This window comes from Pochonia chlamydosporia, assembly GCF_001653235.2.
Source record: "Pochonia chlamydosporia 170 chromosome Unknown PCv3seq00010, whole genome shotgun sequence".
Lineage (NCBI taxonomy): Eukaryota > Fungi > Ascomycota > Sordariomycetes > Hypocreales > Clavicipitaceae > Pochonia > Pochonia chlamydosporia.
This window is the reverse complement of record NW_019154045.1, coordinates 584,779-609,147: the sequence shown is the minus strand read 5'-3', so window position 1 is coordinate 609,147 and position 24,369 is coordinate 584,779. Positions and strand designations below refer to the sequence as shown.

At 49.2% G+C, this 24,369-nt stretch overlaps 6 protein-coding genes across 6 annotated transcripts; 2 read left to right on the top strand and 4 right to left on the bottom strand.

Annotated features, from left to right (window-relative positions):
• Positions 1 to 740: 740 nt before the first annotated feature.
• Positions 741 to 2,330, top strand: VFPPC_10159 (feruloyl esterase; the record flags this gene model as incomplete). Its single annotated transcript, XM_018288577.1, has 1 exon — positions 741 to 2,330. One exon carries the CDS (start codon positions 741 to 743, stop codon positions 2,328 to 2,330), a length of 1,590 nt encoding a protein of 529 aa, XP_018137181.1.
• Positions 2,331 to 6,487: 4,157 nt separating this feature from the next.
• On the top strand, positions 6,488 to 7,525 carry VFPPC_10162 (epoxide hydrolase; the record flags this gene model as incomplete). Its single annotated transcript, XM_018288580.1, has 1 exon — positions 6,488 to 7,525. One exon carries the CDS (start codon positions 6,488 to 6,490, stop codon positions 7,523 to 7,525), a length of 1,038 nt encoding a protein of 345 aa, XP_018137184.1.
• Positions 7,526 to 7,848: 323 nt separating this feature from the next.
• On the bottom strand, positions 7,849 to 8,617 carry VFPPC_10163 (methyl transferase-like protein; the record flags this gene model as incomplete). The annotated part of the gene is made up of 2 exons (XM_022428697.1): positions 7,849 to 7,875; positions 7,937 to 8,617. 2 exons carry the CDS (start codon positions 8,615 to 8,617, stop codon positions 7,849 to 7,851), a joined length of 708 nt encoding a protein of 235 aa, XP_022284006.1.
• Positions 8,618 to 13,798: 5,181 nt separating this feature from the next.
• Positions 13,799 to 16,130, bottom strand: VFPPC_10166 (uracil permease; the record flags this gene model as incomplete). Its single annotated transcript, XM_018288584.1, has 11 exons — positions 13,799 to 14,070; positions 14,140 to 14,294; positions 14,355 to 14,432; positions 14,501 to 14,616; positions 14,680 to 15,064; positions 15,137 to 15,320; positions 15,383 to 15,484; positions 15,551 to 15,668; positions 15,735 to 15,832; positions 15,904 to 16,007; positions 16,087 to 16,130. The coding sequence occupies 11 exons, from the start codon at positions 16,128 to 16,130 to the stop codon at positions 13,799 to 13,801; spliced, it is 1,656 nt and encodes a 551-aa protein (XP_018137188.1).
• A 3,250-nt stretch (positions 16,131 to 19,380) lies between these two features.
• On the bottom strand, positions 19,381 to 20,855 carry VFPPC_10167 (AT DNA binding protein; the record flags this gene model as incomplete). The annotated part of the gene is made up of 3 exons (XM_018288585.1): positions 19,381 to 19,472; positions 19,546 to 20,476; positions 20,538 to 20,855. The coding sequence occupies 3 exons, from the start codon at positions 20,853 to 20,855 to the stop codon at positions 19,381 to 19,383; spliced, it is 1,341 nt and encodes a 446-aa protein (XP_018137189.1).
• Positions 20,856 to 21,594: 739 nt separating this feature from the next.
• On the bottom strand, positions 21,595 to 24,032 carry VFPPC_10168 (ADAM 8 precursor; the record flags this gene model as incomplete). The annotated part of the gene is made up of 2 exons (XM_018288586.1): positions 21,595 to 23,891; positions 23,966 to 24,032. 2 exons carry the CDS (start codon positions 24,030 to 24,032, stop codon positions 21,595 to 21,597), a joined length of 2,364 nt encoding a protein of 787 aa, XP_018137190.1.
• Between the last annotated feature and the right edge of the window lie 337 nt (positions 24,033 to 24,369).

The following is a 24,369-nucleotide window of genomic DNA, read 5'->3' as shown; positions in this document are numbered from 1 at the left end:
TTGACTGCACAGACTCGATCCAAACCTTGACCAGACAAGTCCATGTCCTTGTCAGGCAGCACAACATTGAGAACGGTTCTGGGAGTGTTGACATGGCCAGAATATGGCTGAAAGCCACAGCTGCAAGACGCACCAAAACGGAACGGAATGGCACCTCGTGCACAGTCGTTCCTTGACATCTTTGATGACCCTTTCGTTCTGGCTCTGGCAGCAGGTGAAGTGGTGAAGTTATGTGTGGTCCCTGCGCATACGTCACCAAGCACAAACCTCAATTGGAGATGTCGTTCATAGCACAAGATTGACTTGATTACCTAAGTACCCGTGCCTGCAAACTGTAAGCGCGGCCGTCTGTACGGAGTACGTGTATGCGGGACGGTGGGAATTTCCCGTCACTACTCCGTACTCCGTATCTTGATTGTGGCTGACAACGCCTCCATCTCCGTGTCAGATTTTAAATGTGTAAGCACACCAGCGTAAACGCAACGGAAATCCGCATCAGCATACCACCTGAACGCTAAGTTTTGCGTCGTGGACAACAGCACAATACTTGAAGTTAGTTAGAAAGCAGCTGACGCTTTTCATTGTCGAGTGTGTGCCTTGACATGGGGTTGTCAAGTCTCTACAAAAGCTCATAATGCACCAGCATCGTCGTCGAAATTCGACTGTCCCGGCTTCCCAGGCACTTTTGGGGCATAGCCAACTAGTCCATCACCAAAATAATAACCCTTTTTATCTACGCTATGATTCCACTGCTTCAAACTTCACTTGTCCTGGCGTTGGCAGCGTGCGCTGTTCGGGCTGCTACCATTGACGAAGCAACCTCTGCTTGCTCAAGCATTCCCAAACCTCACGTTGAAGGCGCAAGAGTGGTTTCAATTGCTAGCAGACTCATTTCTAATGGCACGGTCCTGTCTTCCTCGCCTACACTCAACTACGACGTTTACAACATCAACGTGTGCGAAGTCAACGTGACACTGTCGCATCCCGAGGCCAAAGACTCTGTGCTTGTGCAGACGTGGCTACCTGTCAAAAATTGGAACAACCGATTTGCAGCAATCGGTGGAGGTGCTTGGCTTGCCGGACAAGGAGCTATTGACCTGGCTGTGCCAGCAACCCAAGGTTATGCTGTTTCTTCGACGGACGCTGGCCTTACTAATGCAAATCCAGGGACGCCAGCTGGATGGGCTCTGACACTGGACGGCTCCGTCAACATTCCTCTCCTTACCAACTTTGCTTCTCAATCCATTCATGATATGGCTGTTGTTGGCAAGGCTGTTACGTCTTCATTTTATGGCCGGCAGCCGAAGCACTCCTACTGGAATGGCTGCTCAACCGGGGGAAGGCAAGGGCTTGTCGCTGCCCAACAATACCCTTACGACTTTGACGGTATCTCAGCTGGTGCTCCCGCAGCATACTGGACTCAGTATGTTGTTGCGGAGTTGTGGCCGCAGGTAGTAATGAGAGAAGCAAACTACTATCCGCTACCTTGCGAATTTCGCACGATTGTGGCAAGAGCCGTTGAGGCATGTGACACAAAAGACCGCGTCAAAGACAGCGTGATAACGGATCCATTTTCGTGCACATTTGACCCATTTTCCCTCGTTGGCACTCAGTTTCAGTGTGACGACGGTGTGAACCTTACCGTCACGGCCAAAACCGCCGCCATTGTTCGCAAAATATGGGATGGACCGAAGAGTTCCAAAGGAGTCAGCCTATGGTCCGGAATGCCAATTGGCTCGAGGCTCGACATCGTAGCTGGCACGCAACCAGTCAACGGCACCAATGGTCCAAAGCCTTTCTTCCTCGCAGAGGAATGGGTGCAGTTTTTTGTCAAAAGAGACCCGAAATTCAACGTTGGTGCACTCACAGCCACGGACTTCGAAAAGATATTCGCCGAATCATACAGCAAGTTTGATAATCTCATTGGCTCTGCCAACCCCGATCTGTCTGTCTTTAAAGCCTCCGGAGGCAAGCTCTTAGTCTGGCATGGTCTTGCTGACCAGCTCATCTATCCCCAAGATAGTATCAAATATTTGAAAGAGGTGGAGCACAAGCTCGGGGGCAGAGATCACACAGGCCAGTTTTTTCGTCTCTTTCTTGCACCAGGTGTGGACCACTGTGCATATGGTGCTGCTGGTGCTGCTCCGATAGATCCCCTTGCAGCTGTGGTTTCGTGGGTTGAGGATGGAATTGCACCAGACATGCTTAAGGGCGAGACGCCTGCTAATGCGCCTACACATTTTACTCGTAAGATCTGCAGATACCCTCTGCAGCCAAAATACCGCGGATGCGGCAGCACTGCTATCGCTGAGAGCTACAGTTGTCTCTAGCTGGGTTGGGGTCGTACTGTGCCGGAGGCCATCGTTGTCCCGGCACAGAAAATCGCAGACAAGTTAGATAGGTTTATTAAAGCTAACAAAGTCGTTCCGTATCATCGTTTTCTTTCTGCCGCTGCAAGGGCTGGTCATTGTCGCGTCGTTGTGCTTGCTGGCACGGAAGCGAAGACGGGATTACGCTGCACTAGTCTGTTGGAGTTGGAGGTGCTCCCCTGTGCAAAGGGTTTTATTGTTTTGGTACAAAGTGAAAACTCAAATCTAACTGTTACATATCTGAGACCGTCCGAAAATCAAGGTTTCCCATTATTCATCAATCGCCGCATCCCATTGCTTTGCTATAAAGCTCTGTGAGCTCGGTATACCTGCACAGCATGTAGAGGGAATGTGGCTAGCTCGTTGTACTGATGAAAAGTATTGCACCCAGGGCATTCAAGACCTCCCCTTTGCTCCAATTCGCGGTTTATCTCAATAGCGGCACGGAATCTAAACGCTGTAAATAGTGGGAGGTTTGTTGCTGGTAGTGCCACTGCTAGGGATATAAAGGCAGAGTACATGTGTAGCAGAAACACAAGTAGGGAGGGATCTTTCTCGCTGATAGCTACATACGACGACGCGGCATTTTTGTTATACCAAGATATGAATGGGTATATAAGGCGGTATTGTGTTGTGCTGGGAATCTCGTCATCCAATTGATCATTGGCGAGTCGCAAGACATCTCGGAGCTGTCTTATAACAGCAGCAAGATTCAAATCATGACGTAAGCAATGCGAGAGCTTGTTCAAAGCATTCAGTCCCTGATGGAGCATACCGGGCACATCCTGGCTTATGTGTTTGGGGCTCAGTAGTGTCATGAGATATGCTTCATCTCCAACGTCCAGACCATGTAGACGATCGTAATCGAAAAGATGTCGAAATGCCGACTGGTCAGACCAGTGCTGCATTCGCGCAGCCACCTGTTTCAAATCAGATTAAATCAATGTTACAATCTTCAGAGCTATCTTACCAACGCTATGCTTTTTGTGACAGTCATCACTGCGCGGCTAGGTTGGCTGTCGTTAGTTTTCAGGAGGAATTGCAACGTCAGGGTCAAAACATACTAGTCAGACATGATAAATGAGCATCCCAAGTACGAGCTGAGTATTGCGTCTGCATTATGCCTGGAAAATACTTGTATCTCCCGGCTAAGCCCGCTAAGTGCAAGTACCCGATATCTCGCCGCGTCATGGGATGCTTCTTGCGATTTAGTCAAGATTGCAAGTCGTTCTGCCGACGTAGCCGCAAGGGTATGGGCAACAAAGTCAAAGCTCGTTGCTAGTTGGATCATTCTACTCATTGTTATATCAAGTCTTGCGCATGTGGGATTGACGAGCAAGACGCTAATGCGTGCTGTGTTGCAACTTACATTCGAATCTCACCCCACAAGAGACACATGTTGCTCGTTCCGCTTGCATCTAGCATACCATCCACAAGAGCCATGTGGTATATATATCGTAAGTCAGCCATTCGCATATTGTGCCAACTTGGTGATCCAGGCAAGACTAAACGTGAAAATGGAGGTCTACCAGACGCCTTCCACTCATCGCAGGCCGTCTGAATTGCATCGGGCCACGCCAGTTTAGCGTCCGGCTCTGGGCTTGCCGAGTCTTCTCGCACAACGTAAACACATTCCTGCTTGCTGTCTATGCATCTTTTGCTGGTCAAAGCATTAGTCCGCCATGCTCACAAGCTATTCCCATCCAGCACCAGTGACTTGCCAAGTTGGTCGCAGTTCGTCGCACTTGACATGCCGGCGTTTGCACGTTTGGCATCCTTGTCTCGATTTTCGATGGCTCTGGCGAACCACATGCTTGACCCGAGACATGACCTGCAGAGTCAGCATATCAGTAGAGCCAGGTTTCTACTTGTGAACCTTTAAGCTGGGATGGACTGATGCTGAAAAAGGAAATCAAAACCGCTAGAAGTTTGGTCGCATTCCGGCAGGCAATTATCGCCAAACGGGAAGCTCTTAAGCCACACACACACAGTCGGCACAGAGTACCACTACGCTACCTTTGTAGAGCTTGAGGTGGCGAGATGAACAAAGAAATGCTCTTGCGCAGCCACAAATGATTCCTGATGTCCTTTCGCTGAGTGACCAGACGGAAACTGGTCGGGCGCGTGCATTCAGCTCCCATCTCAATCAGGTTAGATCATACGGAATCTACGGGAAACAAACTTGACACCTGGGATCCACCCTTTGGACTGTAAATTTGTGTCTATTTTTTTCCAGCCTGGTAGGAGGTATCAATTTCGCACATCATGCAGTGGAATGGCTCAAAAGTTCATCGCTTACACGCAACTGACTGACGAATGTGATGAGCAACCAGGCTATCGTGCCACTAGATCCCGCGGAACAAGGGTTTCAGAGCAGGTGAGGAGGGAGGGGAAATGTTGTGTTCCCGATGGAAGGGCTTCGCCCAAAACATTAACCGCGGAGAATTACACGACACATGTATCTCGGTTGTCGATGGTGTTCATAGGCTATGCTGGTGCCACTCACGATGTCTTCACCCGGGTGAAGCCTTCTTCTTTGGCTGTCGTCAACAGACGCATCAACAGGGATCTCGAGCTCTTGCGGTCTCACCGATGTCCACCAGGCACTACAAAACAGCCCTGCGAGGCGAAGTTCCAGTTGCCACGAATATGGCACTCTGATGACGTCTTCGTTCTTTTATATCTCTTTCGTATGTGCAATATCTGTGACCCCATTTTGCAAAGTCACTTGTGCCAATGACCATACAAAGCCATACATGGTAAGCTCTTGGACTAAATCCTGTTCGCGATTGGATGAAGCAATTATCCCCTTACTTTGGTTGATACAACCCGTGCGCCGCACCCGTGCGCCGCGTTGCTGTTTACTACGAAGCGTCTCCCACCAGATAGGCGTGACCTCATGTGCACCACGTTTCTCCTGCCTTGCGTAGAACGATGAAATATTTGTCATGCGTGCTTTATATGGAGTTTCTGGATCCCAATTAAGAGCTTGACGTTCCCAAGGTGCGGGCAAAACTGTATTTCTATAATTGTAACCCTTTTACTGGGGAGCGTTGATTTTGCACTAATAATGGCACGCCTCACTAACTGACCTTGCGCATCTCCAACGTTCGACCAGCGGCATGTCCAAAACAGCCTTAGGAAGGCAGACATAGCACTTCAACGGTGACAGTTTTCGTTTTTTTATCGACAACTGTATTGGGGTCTTCTTGTTGGCATCTCGAGAATCCCGCAACCACTTCAACGACAACGCGGTATGCCTTGATCTTCTCCACTATTTTCATACGATGGCAGGATGCATGCCTCCTTGGTTGTTAGCAAAAGATCGGAAATTACCTACGATTCTCCTCACCCAGCCTTGTACGATTTTTGGCAACAACTGTGCACTCACTTGCACCTGAAAGCTTGCCAATGGCACACTCCCCGCCTGTTTTTTTGGGGAGCACTTCGCCAACAAAACGTCAAGCGCATTGATCCTGATAAGCTCTTGGCAAAACGTCGTACTAGTTACTTAGGTCGTCTATTGGGCCAGTATTGCGTGTCATGCTTGTTCCACCAAGGCATTCTATCTTGGCGCTACTAACATCCAAGCATGCCCACGCGGGTCGGCATCTCCAGTGGCGCCAAATCAACACCCTAAAATCTCACACGGCCGTTGGCCGAAAATCAGCCACAATTGACAGTGTAGAAGATCCGTCCGGAGGTCGTTGTTTTTGCAAAAACAAGGCTGGGTTGCAAGGATCTTTCAATGCAGGCCCTGAATTCGCATCCCAACCCGCCGGCAGTCGATAGTGCAAGCCTCAGTCACACAGCCTTACAATGGGTCTGCAGGCGACATGAGATCAAGTGGGTTGCTTAAACCCACGAAATAACTTGCACGTCAATCAAAAGTTGAGACATCTCGCTGGCTCTCCAAAAACTGCCCCGATAGCCGCTGGTTTGTTCTAAGTCTCGACAAGAGTCCCGTAAGAATACAACCAGACTTGCAATAAAGATGCCGCTGTAGCCGGCAAAGAGATCCATTGTCAGCTATTTAAGGGTACGTATACTCGTAGTCACATCCCATCTCTAGACGACGGGACATCATCCATATTTCTTCCGTAAAGGCCATTTCTATCATGTTTCCGTCTACACGTGCATTCGGCTTTGTTAGCGTTATTGTTCTCTTACTACTTGGACTTGCTACTGGGTCCGAAATCGTTCCCGAGTCAAGCTCCAAGGTCACCAACGGGTCTCCGACGTTGCCTTATACTCATACAGTCAATACTTCTACTCTTACGATAGCTTACTACGACTCAGCACCAGGGAATACTTTAGCGCCTGTTGTTGTACTCGTCCACGGTTTTCCATACTCAATCGACTCCTACGTTTACACAGCTCCAAAACTTACTGCCCTGGGGTTCCGTGTTATCGCCCCTTACCTGAGAGGCTATGGCGCCACCCGTTTTCTCTCCCCAGCTACACCACGAAGTGCTGAGCAAGCTGCGTTGGGCAAAGATATTATCGATTTGATGGACTCTATTGGTATTAAAAAGGCCATCTTTGCTGGGTATGACTGGGGAACTGTTGCTGTGAATGCCGCGGCTGCCCTGTGGCCGGAAAGATGTGCAGGCATGGTTGCCGCCAACTCGTATCTTATTCAGAATCGCAACACGGCGTGGGCTATTGCACCACCGGCATCCTTGGCCACAAGATGGTATTTCTACGTATTTCTTACACCGCAAGGCTATAGCGCGCTTGCCAATGACACGAGGGGCTGGGCTGAGGCATTATGGTCCAAGAACAGCCCCAACTGGAAGTATACCCAAGCACAGCTTGATGCAGCTGTTCCGGCATTTCAGAACCAAGATTATGTCAATATTGCAACCAACTTTTATCGCAATCGCTTGCTCTATGCTTCCGGAGATCCTGCGTATGCGGACCTGGCCTATCGATTGGACAAGCAGCCTCCAATCGGGGTACCATCGGTCACACTTGACCCTGATGAAGCTATTGTATTTCCGTTCACGAATGGTAGCTCAACCGCCAAATACTTCACTGGACCAAGGGTTCATCACATTGTCAAGGGTTGTGGAGAGAACATTCCTCTCGAGCAGCCTCAGGCGTTTGTGAATGCAATTGCGGAAGTATCCCAACTGCAGAACAAAGTTAATTGAAATGCTATTAGCGGCGAATTAGAAGGCTATTAAAACAATAAACACATGTATTACTTTTGGACTGTTGTGTTGTTGGATAAAGAGGGTCTGGACCTGCTCCAGGGAGATTGGCATGAGTCCGTACCGAAAAGCATCAAAAAATATAAGGTTTTCAGGGCTGGGAGTACAAGCTTGGTGGAAACAGTTACATTAGGCAGAGCATGGTGTTGAGGAAAACATTGATACAGTTTATCAAGGCTGTATTTAGTTACCTGATAGAGCGACTAGTTACCACTACATGTACCTTACTTCCTATGCTTTAGTAGCATTAATACATACACCACCTAGTTGACCACTAGCAAATAATGCGTCTACTGTATCATAGAACAATGTAAGAGCTACTTCACTTGTTCCTTTTTGTTGGTTGCTTACTGCACGTTTGTGTACAAAATCAGCCCAATCCTCTGACACGTCCTCAAACTGAATGCTATGAAAGCCTGCATTTGCCAGATCATTGATGTATTGATCCCGGCTGGGTAGGTAGGGGCAGCAAACTACATTGTGGAGTTTGCTGCGAGTGTCTTGGCTAAGTATTGTTCGAGCGAAAAAGTCCTCAATATAAACCTTGCCGCCTGGCTTTAGGATGCTGGCTGCTTTTTGGAATACTTGATCCCTAATAGGGATATGGAGAATGCATAGAAACGAGACAATATAGTTGACAGGACCATCTATGTCGAACTTCGTGAAGTCTGTGTTGACTGAGTGTACGCCAGCGGAAAGGCCATTTCTTTCGGTGATCATCTCGGCGAGCGCATGAATTTCCGGTTGCAACTCGACACCAGTGACGTCAACACCATAGTTCTTATGCATGTAGCGGCCAGTGGCACTGAAACCCGAGCCGATGTCGACGACAGTTTGTCCATATTTCATGCCTAATGTCTGGCAAGCTTTATCCAAAGCTGCATCCCCCAAATAGTGCATGCAATCAAAATCTGAAGTATCGCTAAGCTGCCATGTAGGCTTACTAGCAAGCGTATCTAAGCTTCTCCTCACCCTCTCGAGGTTGTAAAGAGCCGCATTGCTAATACCCGTCTCTGGTTGTAACGAGACCATTATAAGCTGTCAATATAAGTATAATGTTTTCTTTGCCGGGATAAGTGGAAAACTTGTGGTATGAACAGGTTGAAGTGTCTTGTCCCCAGGGTAAAAACAATACATATTTGTTGTGCTGTGAGACATTGTCACGTGGAATGGCTTGGTGGCACGAGTTGTAACTGTTTTGTATTCTATGCAGCACGCAAATTTAAGGTGCATATGCATATTAGGGTTTTACACCCTACTTCTTACTTGTCCTTCTGGGCTTTCCAAGCTCTTGTGCCCAGCTCAGTAATAAAGGCATGTCTTATTTAGCTTGTTGCTGATAGTTATCTTCCTACTACTATGGCTAACAAATTAAAGGCTCAGACACGGCATGATTGGTGCTACATATTTTATGGGTTTAGAGCAGTCTGTGGCTTTTCACTAGTGTGAAAAACGTTAGGGACTACTCGACTAAAACCTGGCATTAGAACCAGCAGACTATATTTGCAGGGTGATGTATATCCGAATTAGGGTTCTGAAATAGCCGCAGATGGCTCTCGCCATATATCCGTGCCAAGAAGGTTCCAATACTTGAGCCATTAAGTTCTTGGTCGAGCAAACTCTCGAGGATGACAGATTCTGCGCTTCTTTCCCCACGTTGTTCCATTGTTTGAAAGTATCGCATGGCAATACTAAGCGCAAGTAGTCCAGTGATATTTTGCGCGAGTCCTCCTGATGGATCAAAAAGAAGTGGTAATGCCCGCGCACTCTTTTGGGCTGCCAGCTTTAGCCGTCTTTCTGCCTCTGCTGCCTTGTTTGCGGCCTTGTGAGATACAAAGCATGTAATAGAAAGCAACATCATCTCGATGAACCAGTACACTATAGAGAGATGAAGCAAGATGAACTCGCCTTCCTTCTGGGGTAAAGGGATTGACTCTCCAATGAATGTATAATCAAACCTCAGAATATCAGTGCCCATCTTTGCCGCCCATACTCTCATCGCTTTTTCAAGTACCATGCACTGTCCTAACAATTGCTCTTGCGCCATTTCTGTCGTGATGAGGCAGGTGTTAGACTGTAACTCTTTCATCGTCTCCAAGAGCATTGGTATCTCTAGCATTATATCCATTAGTCTATCCTTGGGGGATTTTGTTTCTTTAGCCCAGGGCATGGTTTTCCACTCGTGGCTACTGAATGGCGAGCCGCACCGTTTGCCAATAGCTAGCATCGCCTAACAGCGGTGGCATCATTAGTGTATGGGGACATTTAGATACAAGCACTGGGTGAGTAATGGGCCAAATACCATGTTGATGCGGCTATCCACAAATAATTGATGGGCTGACCCCGAGGTGAATGCCATTGGACCTCTGTTGAGGAAAAAGCTTTGCTGCCCGTCGGTGTGGTATTTCCAAGCCATGACTCTTGGTTCATCAATTGGAACAAAGATAAGCTGCAGAAGACACTTAGTGATCCATGTATTGTTGCGGCAGCAAAGAGACAAACCTCAAAAGAAGCCATCAAACCAGCTGCCACTATTAAGCCATCCCGTTTGTGTGCATCTCGCTGCTGTAGTGTTGTACTAAGCTCCTGAACTGCCATGTTGTACGTCTGGAGGCTCTTGAGTCGCATTTGATTGTCGTTGCACTGCGTGGCCAGGCATCCCAGCGCCATGGCAAAGGTGACATATTTGAGACTTGGCTCCGTATCATAGAGCATCGATACCAAGCCAGCCCAGCCAGGAGCGGATAGTCGCCAGGTCTCGGAGGAGAAGTGGCCACCTTTGGGGAGCATCGTTGTCCAAAGATGTCCCAAATATAGTTGTTGTCGAGCAGTTCTAACTAGTGAATCCGATGACACGATATTTGAATCCTTGCATTTGCTGATATCAGCTCTTGTTGTATAGCGTCCGAGCCATGGCCGTTTTTCCTGCGACGGCGTCATTTGCCTCGAGTTTGCCGGCGCTTGATTGTCTCCTTTTACACCACCATTCACGAAATGACGCTCTATTGTGTAGCCCTCACAGGTGAGCCCTGCCGCTTTGCATCGGTTGCATCCCGGCCGGGTCAGGTCGCACTGTTGCAGCATATTCGTTAGCAATCCCCTCCAGAGCTTGCTCCCTGGAAACGGCTTCGTTGACCTACCCCTTTCTTTCGTCGGCGACATGTTTTACATCCCTTGGACCTGCCTGGAACGCCCACCATTGCCGTCAGGATATATAGCAATTGATTAAAAGCAAGTAGATTCGACCAAAAGCATCCGGTGTTTGGATATGCAACATGCGATGACATCTCTTGGCGAAGTCACCGGGTCCTGCCTTTTCCATCGATCCCGGCTGCGTACGCCGTCTGGAAGGCGTACATCCAGCCCTACCACGGCTGATGCCTGAAACTAGTTTAGAGGCGGAGTGACTTCGCCCCGGTGCTGACCATCTGCGTGGCTAAGGCTTCGTTTAAGGTCTCTGGTGGTCCACTGTTACATGTTGACCTTCGTTTGTGGTGGGTTGCTCCCAGGTGTTTCTTCAGGTCAGAAGTGAGGCACTTCAAGGCAAAAATCCGCAAAGGTCTCGATACCATCCGGCACGGCCCCCATTCTTGGAATGTGATGGCCAAGTTTGTGAAAGGTTTTGCCCTAATATGCACATCTACTGCATACCTAGGTCAGCCCGGGTTGACTTGGCTGATACATGCTGTGTTCTTGGAACACTTTTACGAAAAATACGATTGCTTGAGTCGCTTTCAGCAATAAAGCAGCATGATTGGTTGAAGTCTTTGCTAAATCAGAAGAGGGAATTCTAATCATTGATGACTTTCGCATCATTTGGAAACAGCGATTTGAAGTCTCGGAATAAAAATGTTGTTGGTAGTGAATGTCTATCAAGCATGCCGCCCCTAAATTGTTGAGAATCGAGATCGCGTGAGAAGTAGCACATTCACCAACAAATGACCAGACCGGACATCTCGTACCTCACCTGCAAAACGAAAAACCTTCAAATGTTTACAATTGACAAGGCTGGGGAATTTTCCTGCCATCAGCCATTGACGGTTTGGAGTCTAGACAAGCCATAGTGGAGCGTGATCACCAAGATAGAGGAACCGCTCTCCGCACAAATTTACCAAAAGCACAGCATGCATCACTTGATGAGAAAGCCCATGCCCCTACCAACAAGACAGTTGCAAGAGACTGAACGAGACGCTTGTGCGGTTTGCAAGAATCTTGCAAGAGCGGTCCCAATTGAACCCGGCTCCAATCTATCGTCGCTCCTGAAGCAGTCGTCGCTAGGATGCAAGACCTGCTCACTTGTAAGCCGCGCCGTTCTGGCAATTGAGGCTAACGATACGGACATTGGTGATATCAAGGTGGCATGGGATACAATGAGGATTCAAGGGCTGCGAATTGCGGTGGGAAGTTGTTCGTTGAACCAGTTCCGATATGGCATTGACATGTACGCCACGGAAGGTATCCCAAACTTCTCCAAGTTTACCTACCGAGTATCAACTAACTGACGCAAATTCTGATGATAGGTAACAACTATCCCTGGCACCAGACTAAGCATGCCGAAAGACCAACCGCAATTTCAGGCTTTACTGGCTCGGAAAGAGCGCTTTCGTCTGTTAAAAATTGGATTGAGAATTGTAGTCAGAAACACTCGTGTCTCACCGTCAAACACACTAAGCTGCCAACACGACTCCTTGACGTGCGAGGTCTAGATCAACTATCGCTTCACGTTTCTCGAATCGGTGAAGAAGGACTCTACGCTTGCTTGAGTCACTGCTGGGGCGACGCACCTACATTGCGTACAACATCGGATAACATTTGCCAGTACCAGCATTCCATAGCGTGGGATACACTGCCGAAAACATTTCAGGATGCAATCACAATGATCTCTAATTTGGGGATACCATATGTCTGGATCGACTCCCTTTGTATCATACAGAATATGGAAGCTGACTGGCAAAATGAGTCTGCAAAAATGGCTGACATATATGCCAACGCCACTCTCACGATTGCGGCATCTCTGGCAACAAGTGATAAGAATCATCTTTTTATTGAAGCTCAAAGCGCCTACCAATCAACTGTTCTTCAAGAATTTGATGGTAGTGCCGTTTACGTTCGGAAGACGCTTGGCCATGGCCATGGAGACATGCCACTTCCACTGTTGCAAAGGGGATGGGTGCTACAGGAACGGTTGCTTTCCCCACGGGTTGTTCACTTCACCCATGAGGAGTTGATTTGGGAGTGTATGGAACAGACAACCTGCGAATGCGGCTGCATTCGATCTTTGTGGTCACCAGGGCACGTTCCATTTGACAAAGACCTCTTGCACGAGCCCATACTGAAAAGGGCGACGAGACAGGATATCAAAGCAAGATGGCGGCAACTCGCCCAAGAGTATTCTCGTTTGCGGTTGACACTGGCCAGAGATAGGCTGCCTGCAATTTCGGGCGCGGCGCGAAGACTCTCACCGTATATAAATGGGGAGTACCTTGCTGGGCTCTGGAGAGTTGGTTTGGTGACCGATCTACTCTGGGAGAGAAAGGGCTCAAGCCTGCGTCATCAAAACTATGCGCATGTACCATCTTGGTCGTGGCTGTCCATTGGAGCACAAATCGCATACGGAGAGTGCATGACTGTAGATGAACTGGGTGTAGTTTTGTCTGCAAAGTGCACTCCGCTGCAGCCCGGTGACTTGTTTGGTGAAGTTTCTCACGGCGAACTTCAACTTGTGGCGGCCCTGCAGCCACTTTCTCTATTCCAGGGTCAGCATCACGTACACCCAATCTCCGAAGGGACAGCGGGCGCGTTGGAAGCCGTCTTTCGAGATGGGGTACAGGTAATTTTTGATTGTCAAGACATTGTAAACGCTGAGTCTGAAACGTTATGTGCAAGATTAGCGATACGGCGTGGCGTGTATCGACATGGGTGCGATGAAGAAATTTGGCTACTGCTTGCCCCAGTGCCCCTAAAAGACAAAGCATACCACAGAATAGGCATTCTCAAGATGCGTCATCAAGATGGCTGTGATGTGCTACATGAGGCAGTATGTACTGAACCACAAACGCTGGTACTAGTTTAGGCTGTCACCAATTTTGCATCCTGCGAAACAGAGGCACACCAAGCCCATTGGAAGCTCCTTGATTGTAATCGCGAAAGAAGAGGCTAATGATATATGGAATGCTACGACGTCTTGGGAAATTCGGCGCCATCAGCGTTTCGTCACACAGCGTAGACTGGTGCCGTCTTCTCGTGCTGCCCATCTTGGCTACCAAAGCGAGCATCCCCTGCACCATCAGATGACGGTGCTCTACTGTGGTTAATGGGTTCAAATTCTCCTTCCTCACCAAGTCCAGGGGGGGGAATGGCTAGGTTCAGCCCCAAAAATACAGCAAAGGCTATAGCAAGACCTATGATAAAGGTTAAATTGTAGAGTCGGATCCAGCCAACCCACGATGCATCTGTTGATGCATTGACAGAGGCAACCAAACCAGCTAGAATCACGGTCAGAAAACATTCTAGGCTTTCAGTATACACCTGCGGCTTTTTTAAGAGAAACTTACGAAGCATCGGCCACGCACCCATGATGAAAGCAACTGGTGCACGCCAATTAAAGCCGCCATGGTACCAGTATATAGACGAACTGTCGCCACAATACAGATCGTTTACTTTGAGCTTGCGTCGTCTGATGATGTGATAATCCGCAAGCATGATACCTCTGCAGAGCATGTTAGACTTGTGGTTGTTTTTGCCAGGCGCACCAAGGGTTGATACTCACGTTAGGGGGGCCAAAAACACTCCGAAGCCGCTGAGGACTTGCAGGAATTTGGCAGCGGTGGCCAGAAGTTGCCATGGCCTATTTCGTTTCAACAAATGGACTACAAGCTGAGAAGTGTAAGAAGGATCTGGTCTGATAGCACTCACTGGATTGCGATGCCGATAACCGCCATAATTGCTGCCCCACGTCGAATATTAATGTACTTGGGCCAAAGTCCGGCCATGTCCATACCACACGACATGGCGTTGAGAACAACTGAAATCTTTGGGTAATGAGTAGTTAGTCTTGTGGAGCGGAATATTTAGGTGTCACTTTAAGCTCTTACCGCGAGCTGGGAAGCAACAAGCCCCAAGCCTCCAAAGAAGACACCAGCACGAACACCAGAATTCGATCCATAATACTCCTGCATGGCAGCGAGGAGGTAAATTGGGTTCCAAATTAGCTCGCCGCCTAGAATATCTCGGGAAGCGCTGGTAACGACGATTCCAATGACAGCGGTGACGGTTATCGTAAGTGGCGAGGCAATCAGCTGTGATGGTACCGGTGCCATTTGTTTCGTGGCATAGCGAGTCCAATCTGACTGACCCAAAGTACCTCCGCCCCAGGCTCCCATGATAGCAGTCAAGCTAAACATGAAAGCCCATCCAACATTGGGTGCTGTGCCAGGTTGATGGAACATGGCTCCGGGTCCATGGGCCTGGCTCACCGACCTGTTGCAGTCTCGGTTAGCACAACTGCTCGTAAGTACGGAGTCACCAATGCTCCGGGTTCAAATTTTATACCAAATGAGCAATCCAAAAGCTGTGAGACAAAAGAGGACAAAGCAAACAGCAAATGGAATTTGTAGACGCTCGGGTCGGATAAGGACTGCGGGTATAAACGCGCACATCCAAATGATGAGACCAATAAAATCTTTGGTTTCAAGGTGTGAGCTAGCGGAGAAGGAATTCGGCAAGTGTGCGAGGCCTTGCAGAGTTGGCATTAGCAAGGACAGTAGAAATAACATGAGAAATGAGACTCAGCATTACCGGGAATAATGGCTCCAATGCAGACTCGAGTGGCCTGGCCGCCCCAAAATGCCTGCATGCCGAACCACATTGATGCAATAAAGACACGCAAAATGACGGGGACTAAATAGTTTTGTTGAGTTAGTTTCTCGGCCTTTATGCCGCGCAAGGTCTACAGCATGAACAAACAATATGAGCCTCTCATTCCCCAAGAGAATCTGCTGGAGACTGTGTAGCCTATGTAGTGTTTGGCGCCCATCCAGCCACATGCCACAGCGAGAAGGCCGGTGATGATTCCTCCGACAACCTTTTGGTTAAAGCGCCAAGTGTCAGCATACGTGATGGTTCGAGGGGCGCGATTGAATCTTCTTACAACTGCAGCGATGGCTTGTTGCGGAGTGAGCCCAAAGGCCAGCAACGTGCTGCCCACCGTCCATGCCGAAATGTTGGAGCCAGAAACGGTCCAATATGCTGTAAAATGTCAGCAACCATTGTGTTGCGACATGACATCACCAAATGATGGGCGCATTCAGATGCCTTACCCATGTATGAAACGAAGCCGTAAGTTCGCCTTTCGGGAGGTATGGGAATCAAGTCTCTATTGCACCAGGTGGTGTTGTCGTAATTGGGGTCGTCATCCTTCGGACTGATTGCGACGGGAAGAAAAGTTAGCTACCAGGTTAAAGCTAGATTGGAGGCAGATAAATCGCGGTAGGCTTGCGAACCATTGAAGTCGCTCTTTTAGTGATTTCTTTGCTGTTTGGTCCATCGCAGCAGCAGCATAATCGCACTCGTTGGTGCGTCAACTTTGATTCAAGACTGCTTCGCCCAGTCGGCGTGGTGATGTCAATGCTTCAATGCCTGTTGCAAAGAGCGGCAGGCAAAGACTCAATGTTGCGATGACGGTCGGAAGCCTTGGGGGCACACCGAGCGGCTGTGGCTTGATTTTATTTTATAAGGCATGAGCAGAGTCAAGTTTGTACTGTAGGATCAATGGACGAGTTTGGTCTGGTCTGGTCTGGTGCGTCTTGACTTTTGACAGTCCCTGTAGTCGAACTTGACCCCAGGCCTCCATGTCATCTTATTGCAGCTAGCATTTGAAGTTAAGCCTAGGATTGAGCTTGGCCTGCTAACTTGTTCCAAGAATTAGAACCAATCCAACATCACTGTCGCGACAGGGTCTGCCATGAATTGATTCGCAAACCAGAGTTGGGACCCTGGAAAGGCTCATGCTCCGAGGATAAGAACCTGGCATTTTGATGCTGACTCAAATTTCAATTTGCAAACCCCCGTCCCAGCCCCAGCCCCAGCGCCTCTCTCCTCTCCCTTCTCCCCCTGGTTTCTCCCGTGTCGGCCCGCAATGGAAACATCCCTTGTCTTCGATAATGGCGTTTTAGAGAGGGTCAGTCAAGTCTGGTCGGGTCGGGTCTTCTCCCGTCTCATCCCATCCATCATGCCATTTGGCGTCAGTGTTCCCGCTTCCAAGTCCCACCAGAACTCAGGTTTTTCTTCGAACCAGACACATCTTCAAGCCAGCAAGCTACTTGAACCAATTAATTCGTGAACCGGTCTCTAGCACTACCACGTTGGCAGTGGGGTTGTTGGCCATCAACCCACCATCTTCATTCAAGCCCGTGTACAATAGTGTGCATGGGTGGATGGGTGATCCTACCTCATTTGCCTCTAAACTCTCCATCCAGACTGTTGGTTGAGGAATTCCGGCGTGCAACTTCTCTCCTAGGTACGGCTTTCCTTTTAGCCACGACCATGGCAATGATCTCTGCATCCTGACTGTCGAGTACATCCGGCTCCTTAAACTGGGAGGTGCCAAGCGAACATTCATCAATGTTGAATCCTTTCAACTTTCTGATGCACCCAAAAATGTCCCGTTGCATCCGATGCCCAACGGGGGGAACACCCAGATTTCCCGTTGGATACAATGAACTGTATGGTTTCCGCCGTAGCGGAGTTCGCTTCAAGCTTTCACATGCTACCCTCTTAGTACGTCAACCCGTTGGATCCTAGCTATGCGTTGGCAGCATTCTGCGTGTACCAATCCACACATGAACCGGAGTTGGTGATGGGGTAACAAGATCGCCTAGCGCCATTCTCCGTGCAGTGAAAGCACGAGCAAGCAAAGGCGCCGAGAGTATCCAGATCCAATAATGAAGGGTGCTAAACCTTGGCTGTGTACGGGGTAAACTCCACCGTGAAGCGAACCGCACCACAGAGCCAACTCTGTTTGTACAGAGTAGTTCGGAACATATTCGCATCTTTATTCTTCTTCCATAATGACTAGACAAATAGTGCCGTAAATCCGCCGAGGGTTGAACTGTTGATACTCGCTCTTCTGGATTGACTTGCTACATTGTACTCTTCGCCCTGACCACCGGTGCACAAGAAAAGTCAGTAATGGCTTGGTCAGCCACAGATCGAACCAACCGGAACGCTATGACAAAGTAATGCGTCCGAAATTGTCGAGCTGATTCGAGCAGGAAGAGAAAACTCGCAACAGCTGATGTTTCCCGACAACACTGCATCCTGGATGCAGATGAGCACTGTACTCTGCCCAACAAAATAGAACGTATTGTAGACATCGCAAACAGATGCAACTTGTTTTCGAATCTGCCAGCCCCAACGCCACTCCCGAAAGCTCCTTTAGAGCAGGGGTTCACTCCGCTGTAGCTACATCCGACTCTCTCCAGCACCGTTGGTCCCCGCGGATGCCGGCTGCATGAAGGGAAATTCTAGAACCATTCTATTAGGTGTAAATTGCGAGGTTACACAGGCTTCCTGGTCGAATGCTTCTTACAAAGGCAGACCAGGGTCCAGCCCGGTTAAATATGAGGCACAAATCGTTGCCGGGATGGCGGTCGTGGATATCTTGCAGCTAGCGCGTCGTTTACTCCCGTAGGTCTTCACCAACATGAGAAGACAGTAAGCGTTGTTTGGCGGACTTGGAAACCACGTTTGGCTTTGCATCCTCTTTCATTGACAGTGATTGACACACTGAAAGCGTCTAATCCTAATACCCTTCAAGGTTGACTTGCATGAGGCCATCTGCAACAGTCGTCCACGACAGCGGCTACATACAATTTGCGCTACAACGACCGAACAGCAAATAAGATCTCGGTAGTTGCAGCCATCTTAGCTCCGAGATAGGCCTTGGTGCATAACGGATCGATGTTTACCTGTTCACTCCAGTGGCGATTGGTCAAAGGTGGGCATCGGAGTTTGCGTTCAAGATTTCTTGCCAGAACAACCGTACATTTCTTATAGCCATTGCCGCAACATTCTCCATAAAGAAGGGGTTGGAAGCATATCAAAACGATGCTCATTATTTTAGTTCAGCAATTTAAGTCACTCACATCTCACCTTGTGTGTGTGGAAATGGCCACTAAGCGATACGGCTCAAGTACAAGACTGAGCAGCTTACCGTGGTAACCGTTTGTGTTTGCGACAGGTTGGCGAGAAGTCATACGACGGCAAATCCGCCTGGATCTCACGCTTGACCCGAATATATATGTCGTCATTTCCGACTCCTAGATCCCGTTCAACGAGTGTGGACAATCATGCGAGTGGCTGATGTTTGAGTAACAAGGCTCTTTGGTTGATGTAGTTTGGGTGTGCTTGTAGCGGCGCACAAATCGGGGTCTTGCAAATAGGTCTGGTCCCAGTGTTCTGTCGTTCTAGCGACATACTAGCTGTAGCCATGCTAACAAACGCCTAGGGACAAAACCACCTACTAGAAACCCCAGAAAGACGATGGATATCAACTCCCTCGTAGTCAATACATATTGATCGGTCCCATTGTCCCGAATAGCTTGATCAATGACAACAGAGCAAAGGAAATGCACTCGAGAAAGCTTAACAATTACGGTCAGTAATACCCGCTAATCCTGTAGCTTTCGTGTTGCTCTAGCACGAATAGAACCGCTCCGGCGATCGTTTCTCATGATGCTGTAAATATCTTCATGAAAGATAAATTATTCATTACGTCCAGTACCCAAGACAATTGCTCACAATAAGGATGACCCGCTCAATGCCGCCTCTACGTCCGAACGTCGAAAGCCGGCTGACCTGCCTAAACAAAGAGCTTTATGCAGCAAAGCTATACGGGCGTCGTTAGTGCCGCATTGTCTTAGAAGGGGCTATTCATAAGAATGTGATCTGCAAAAACTTACCAGTGATTAGCTTTCTTGCATTGATAAGGGTTTGTCGATGTGGTTTGTTCACCACTGCCGAATCTACAGCGCCAGGAGCTGTCACAAGCTGCACCTTCCTCTCCATGAGAAAGCACTCCAGATCTTGCATGTCGAACCAATCGCCATGGAGGTCCCTTTGTATGTCCGACGAGAAATGTGACAAAGGAACAGATATTGAGTGCCAATGGCGAGATCGACGGGTATACGGGCCAAGCTCGGGTGGCCAGGCGTAGTGTGTTCCAGCACCTCCTAACTGAAAGAATGGAACTGATCTCCACTGTTTGTCGAGGTCGACCTTGCTAATTTTGGCATGAAGGGCAGCCGCAAAATATGAGGCTAGGAGGCCACGATCCATGGCGGGGTACAAGAGTCGAAATTTTTGCCGAACGCCATCTGCAGAGATGGAAGGGTTGGAAAGAGTCAAGTATCCACGATACAGAATGGCCATGTGCAGTTGATCCATGAATGTAGAGCATTGGAGGTGCGAGGGAGTGTCTGAGTCTGGCGTGCTCGACGGACTCAAAGGCTGTGACAGTAATGGTTGCACATAATGCGAGAATTCCACTTGTGGTTGTCTGACCACTCTGCTAGCTTGGTCTGAATCCTCCCTTGGTGTTGGAGGCACCTCTGACTGGTTGCCGTTGGCGATTGAAGCTCCATCATCATCGACATTAGTTGTTCTCGCTAGCTGTAAGCATGTTTCCAGAGTCTCTCGCGTGCATTGTGTGAGGTTGGCGTGGGGTGCGAGGACTCCAGATTGGAGGAGGGAGTCGCTGAAAGTGGCTATCGTGGTGCTCATATCCTCGATAACCTGCTCTAGCTGAGAAACTCTTTTTGTGAGAAACGAAATTCTCGACTCTTTACGCAGTCGGTATGCTCTTTGTGCCTCTCGTATCTGCTTCTTTCTCCTCTATGTGTAGTACAGTAAGCCATTGGACTCGATGGGAACAAGTCTTGACCCAGGAACTAACCTCCTTGGGGCCTTCGCTGCTACCTTCAGCCGGCCTCTTTTGTGATTTATTATTTCCGATTGAAGACATAGTGGATTGGTCTTCTAGAATGAATAAAGACTGTTGTTCAGAGCCGTTTATTAGGCAGTCCAGTCCTTCCGCACCAGCTCCATACAGACCCGCAGAGTTGTCACCTTCAACGCCAAATCCCAGTGGTAATGATTGGACGGTGTTACAATCTGGTTTGCTGGAAGGGCCATTCGCCGTATCGGGGGCGTAATACTTCCGTGCTGAGAGTATTGACATAAGCTGGTCGTTGCTCACATCAAAATCCGCCATGGGTTGTGAGCCAGCTGGAGATGTTGAGAAGGGGGATTCATCAACGGGTCCAGTCCCTAAGCCTCGCGCATACATGTGGTGATTCATATCCAACGCTTAGAACTTCAAGAACAAATGGTTAGGTTATGGAGAGGTCGTGGATTATCGACAAGAGACGGAATTGCGGATGCTGAGGACGAAGCTGCACGTACTGTCTGAGGCGATGTTGGGGCGTTCTTCATCAATGACCAGTCTACGGAGTACCAGACATTGAACCTCGGATCTGGCGGTGGTGGTGGGGCTATCCAATCCATGTCGAATTGATTTGATGGTTTGTCATCATTCAACACTGAATGTCATGGTGCACATGTGGGGTCAGGGTTAGGTCCAGTCCATCAATTGATGTCTGGTTGTTTGCTCACCATGGGCCAAAGTATAGTCAGCTTTACTTGTCAAGTACAAGGTGTCTGGACGAGGCACAGGGCGTTGTTTTAAGCACGAGAATTAGCCAAAGACATTAATTGATACGTACCTATTGTATTTGATTCCGTCACTATACTAGGGGGAGTGCAATGTAGCGTCTGCTGGCATAAAGGCTTACAATGAACTCTCCAGATGCAATTTTACAATAAAATTGTTGCCATAGATCTACTCACTGAGGAATTCATGATATATGCGACTAATAACACATTAAAAAAAAATCAGTTCAGAAAATAATGATACTATTCATCGGATCATCAATAAACAAGTTGACAGCCGTTCAGGCATATCGGTGTGTGAGTGTGGTTGATCGTGAGAGTCGAGATGGTGGTGGAGGTCTGGGGTAGGTGGCCATGGATCCATGTGGTGGTGACATGGACACATGCATGGATTGTCCCGATCCCAATGTTGGCTCTTCATGCTGCAGCGTCGCCATTCTTGCCTGACTGGTCTCTGCCCGGCGACTGCGACTCGACCTTCGACGGATGCATGCGATGCAGCACCAAGCTGCTAGCAAGATGACACAAGATCCCACGACCACGATGACAATGAAAATGGTCCTGTTTTGATCAATCCAAGACGAAGCACTGGTTCCGCCGCCGCCGTTGTCGCCTCCTCCTCCACGGTTTCCCGACGCGCGACACTCGCCGCTGTAACAGAGAGACTGTCCAGAGCTGCCGCAAGGCGTGCCATCCAAAAAGTCTGCGCCCGTGACTTGACACGATGACTGTGAGTCCCCGGGTGAGCAATTCATCTGACAAGTATTGCTATTACAAGCTGAAGTGCTGCCGGATTGGCCAGTCGAGTTGAACAAGGCCATACTGCATTGCATGCTACGCGAGGTACATTGTCCAGACGCGCATCTGGTGTCGTTGCCGCCTTGGCCACAAGATTGTCCATCCGGGAGACGAACATCTGCTGGACAAGACGGCGATGACCCGTCGCACACTTCCTGAGGATCACACGGCCCGATGCTCGCTCTGCAAACGTTGCCAAGCCCCGAGACCTGACATTGTGATGTGCAACACTGGTCGTTGGATGGATCACACGCCGCGCCCTGGGCAAATTGACAAGTTGTCGGATTACAGCATCGGCTGTTTGCACCGCAGCCTTCAGTTCCTCCACAGTCGCACTCTTCGCCAGGCTCGACGATGCCGTTGCCGCATACGCCGCTCGAAATGGTCGTCACATTCTCGTTTCCTGATAGGCACGTTGTGCGGATGAGGTTCCGACCCATTGCCGTACATATGTTTCCAATGGTACATGGCGAGAACTCTGTCATCCTGGTTGAAGATGCCGGGTTCATAATGTATTGTCCATTTGCGTTACAACTGCTCTGGCTCAGAGGACAACAACGCTCAGAGGATCCCGAGTCGCAATCCTCGGTGCAGTCGTGAACGGCCCCAAAGTTGTGTCCAATTTCGTGTGCGAGAACTTGCCATTCCGAACGAGTCCGAACAACCACGTTGGTTCCCGGAGTCCCCTGAGTGCGGCCGCTGGCGCCGCTACATACGGTCCCGATCCATGCAATGCCAACCGTTGACCCAGAGTTGCATGTACTGAAGAGGGACCACACGGCATTACCATCGCTCCCAAGACCCTGTCTCCAGGTGGTGAAGAGTTGAAGTCGGTCCGAGATGGCCGTATTGCTACCACAGCCCAGGTTCCAAGGCGTCGAGCTCGAACTGCTGCTACTGGGACAGTTTCGATCACTTATTGTTATGTTTTGAACTCTTAGTGACACATTAAAGCTCTGCTCATACAGCCGAGATGCCGTGTTCACCTGGGACAAGATATGTTGGCGCAGCTCGTCTGACGAGTTGAACTGCGCTGTGTAGGAGCAGTCAGTAGCGATGCCAAGGAGCGCAATCTGCTTCGACTTTGGACACCCTGCCGTTGATCCGACCAAACTACCAAGATTTAGACTGTTCAAGCCCCGGTTCTGCCGTGTCAAGAGATTCCCACTGTGAAGAGGCATGTGCAGCACTTTTTGGTTGAGTTCAACGTCAGAGATAGAACACGTCGAATTTTCCGTCTGTCGCTTCTTCAGTTCTTGATCGTCCAATGATACTTTCGTGGATTCTCTCCATGCTACCATGTATGGCCGGCCCTCTTCGGACGGAATGTCTGGTTCCCCGACGGAAATGGTTTTGCGGTATGTGGAATCGGTCATGACATGATATTCAGCACCACCAATGCTAAAAGCGCCTTCTGCGACCTGTTCTCCGTCTTTGTCAAAAATTGACACTCTTGCCCACCCTGATTGTCCTCCTGTCTCTGTCCTACCGCCTCTTCCTTGCTCAACCCACGCTCTACCGCGGAATGCTAGATGAATGCCTGCGGAAACGGTGTGAACCGACTGCACAGAACCGTCCTGCCCAAGATTGCGCACAAGGACTGGCTGCGAGAAAAGGTCATCATTTCGTTCAAGGTCGAAAATAACTCTTTGATGCGGACCACTACCAAGAGAGAATGACATCCAAGCATTCTCTGGGGTTTCACCGGTTATAGACCCCGAATATCGCACGTCATCCAGTCGAAACACCTCGCGTGGGTTATCATTGCGAAAAGACTCCCCTGGCGAAATTTTGTCAATACATACATGTGACAGGCAAGTGAAGCCCAAGAGGGGGAGGGGGAATAGCACACACCGTAGCTATGCCCTATTAAGAGCGACGTCACAGCTCCGCAGGTAAAGAATCGAATGGGTATCTGCATCCTGTTACACCAACACATAGGATAATTCTTCACGATAGCCTTTGTCAAGGGTTAATGCAACGCAGAATCTTATATATGTCTCCGATCTGGGCTGGGTACAGACCGACACTGTTGCCGACTGCTCATGGAAGCCAAGACTTTCATAGCCACTCTTGACGTCTGGTTCCTCGACCGGACTCGAGGCCAAGCATATGTGGCAGAGAAGAGGAATGGAATCCGCAAAGACCCCCAGGTTCAGATAAACATCTCGCACTGGCCTTGCTGCACACACCACACTGCCAGGGGCATTCTCAGCAGTATCCAGTCAGGTCAAAATGTGTGGTGAGGCGACCCCTCA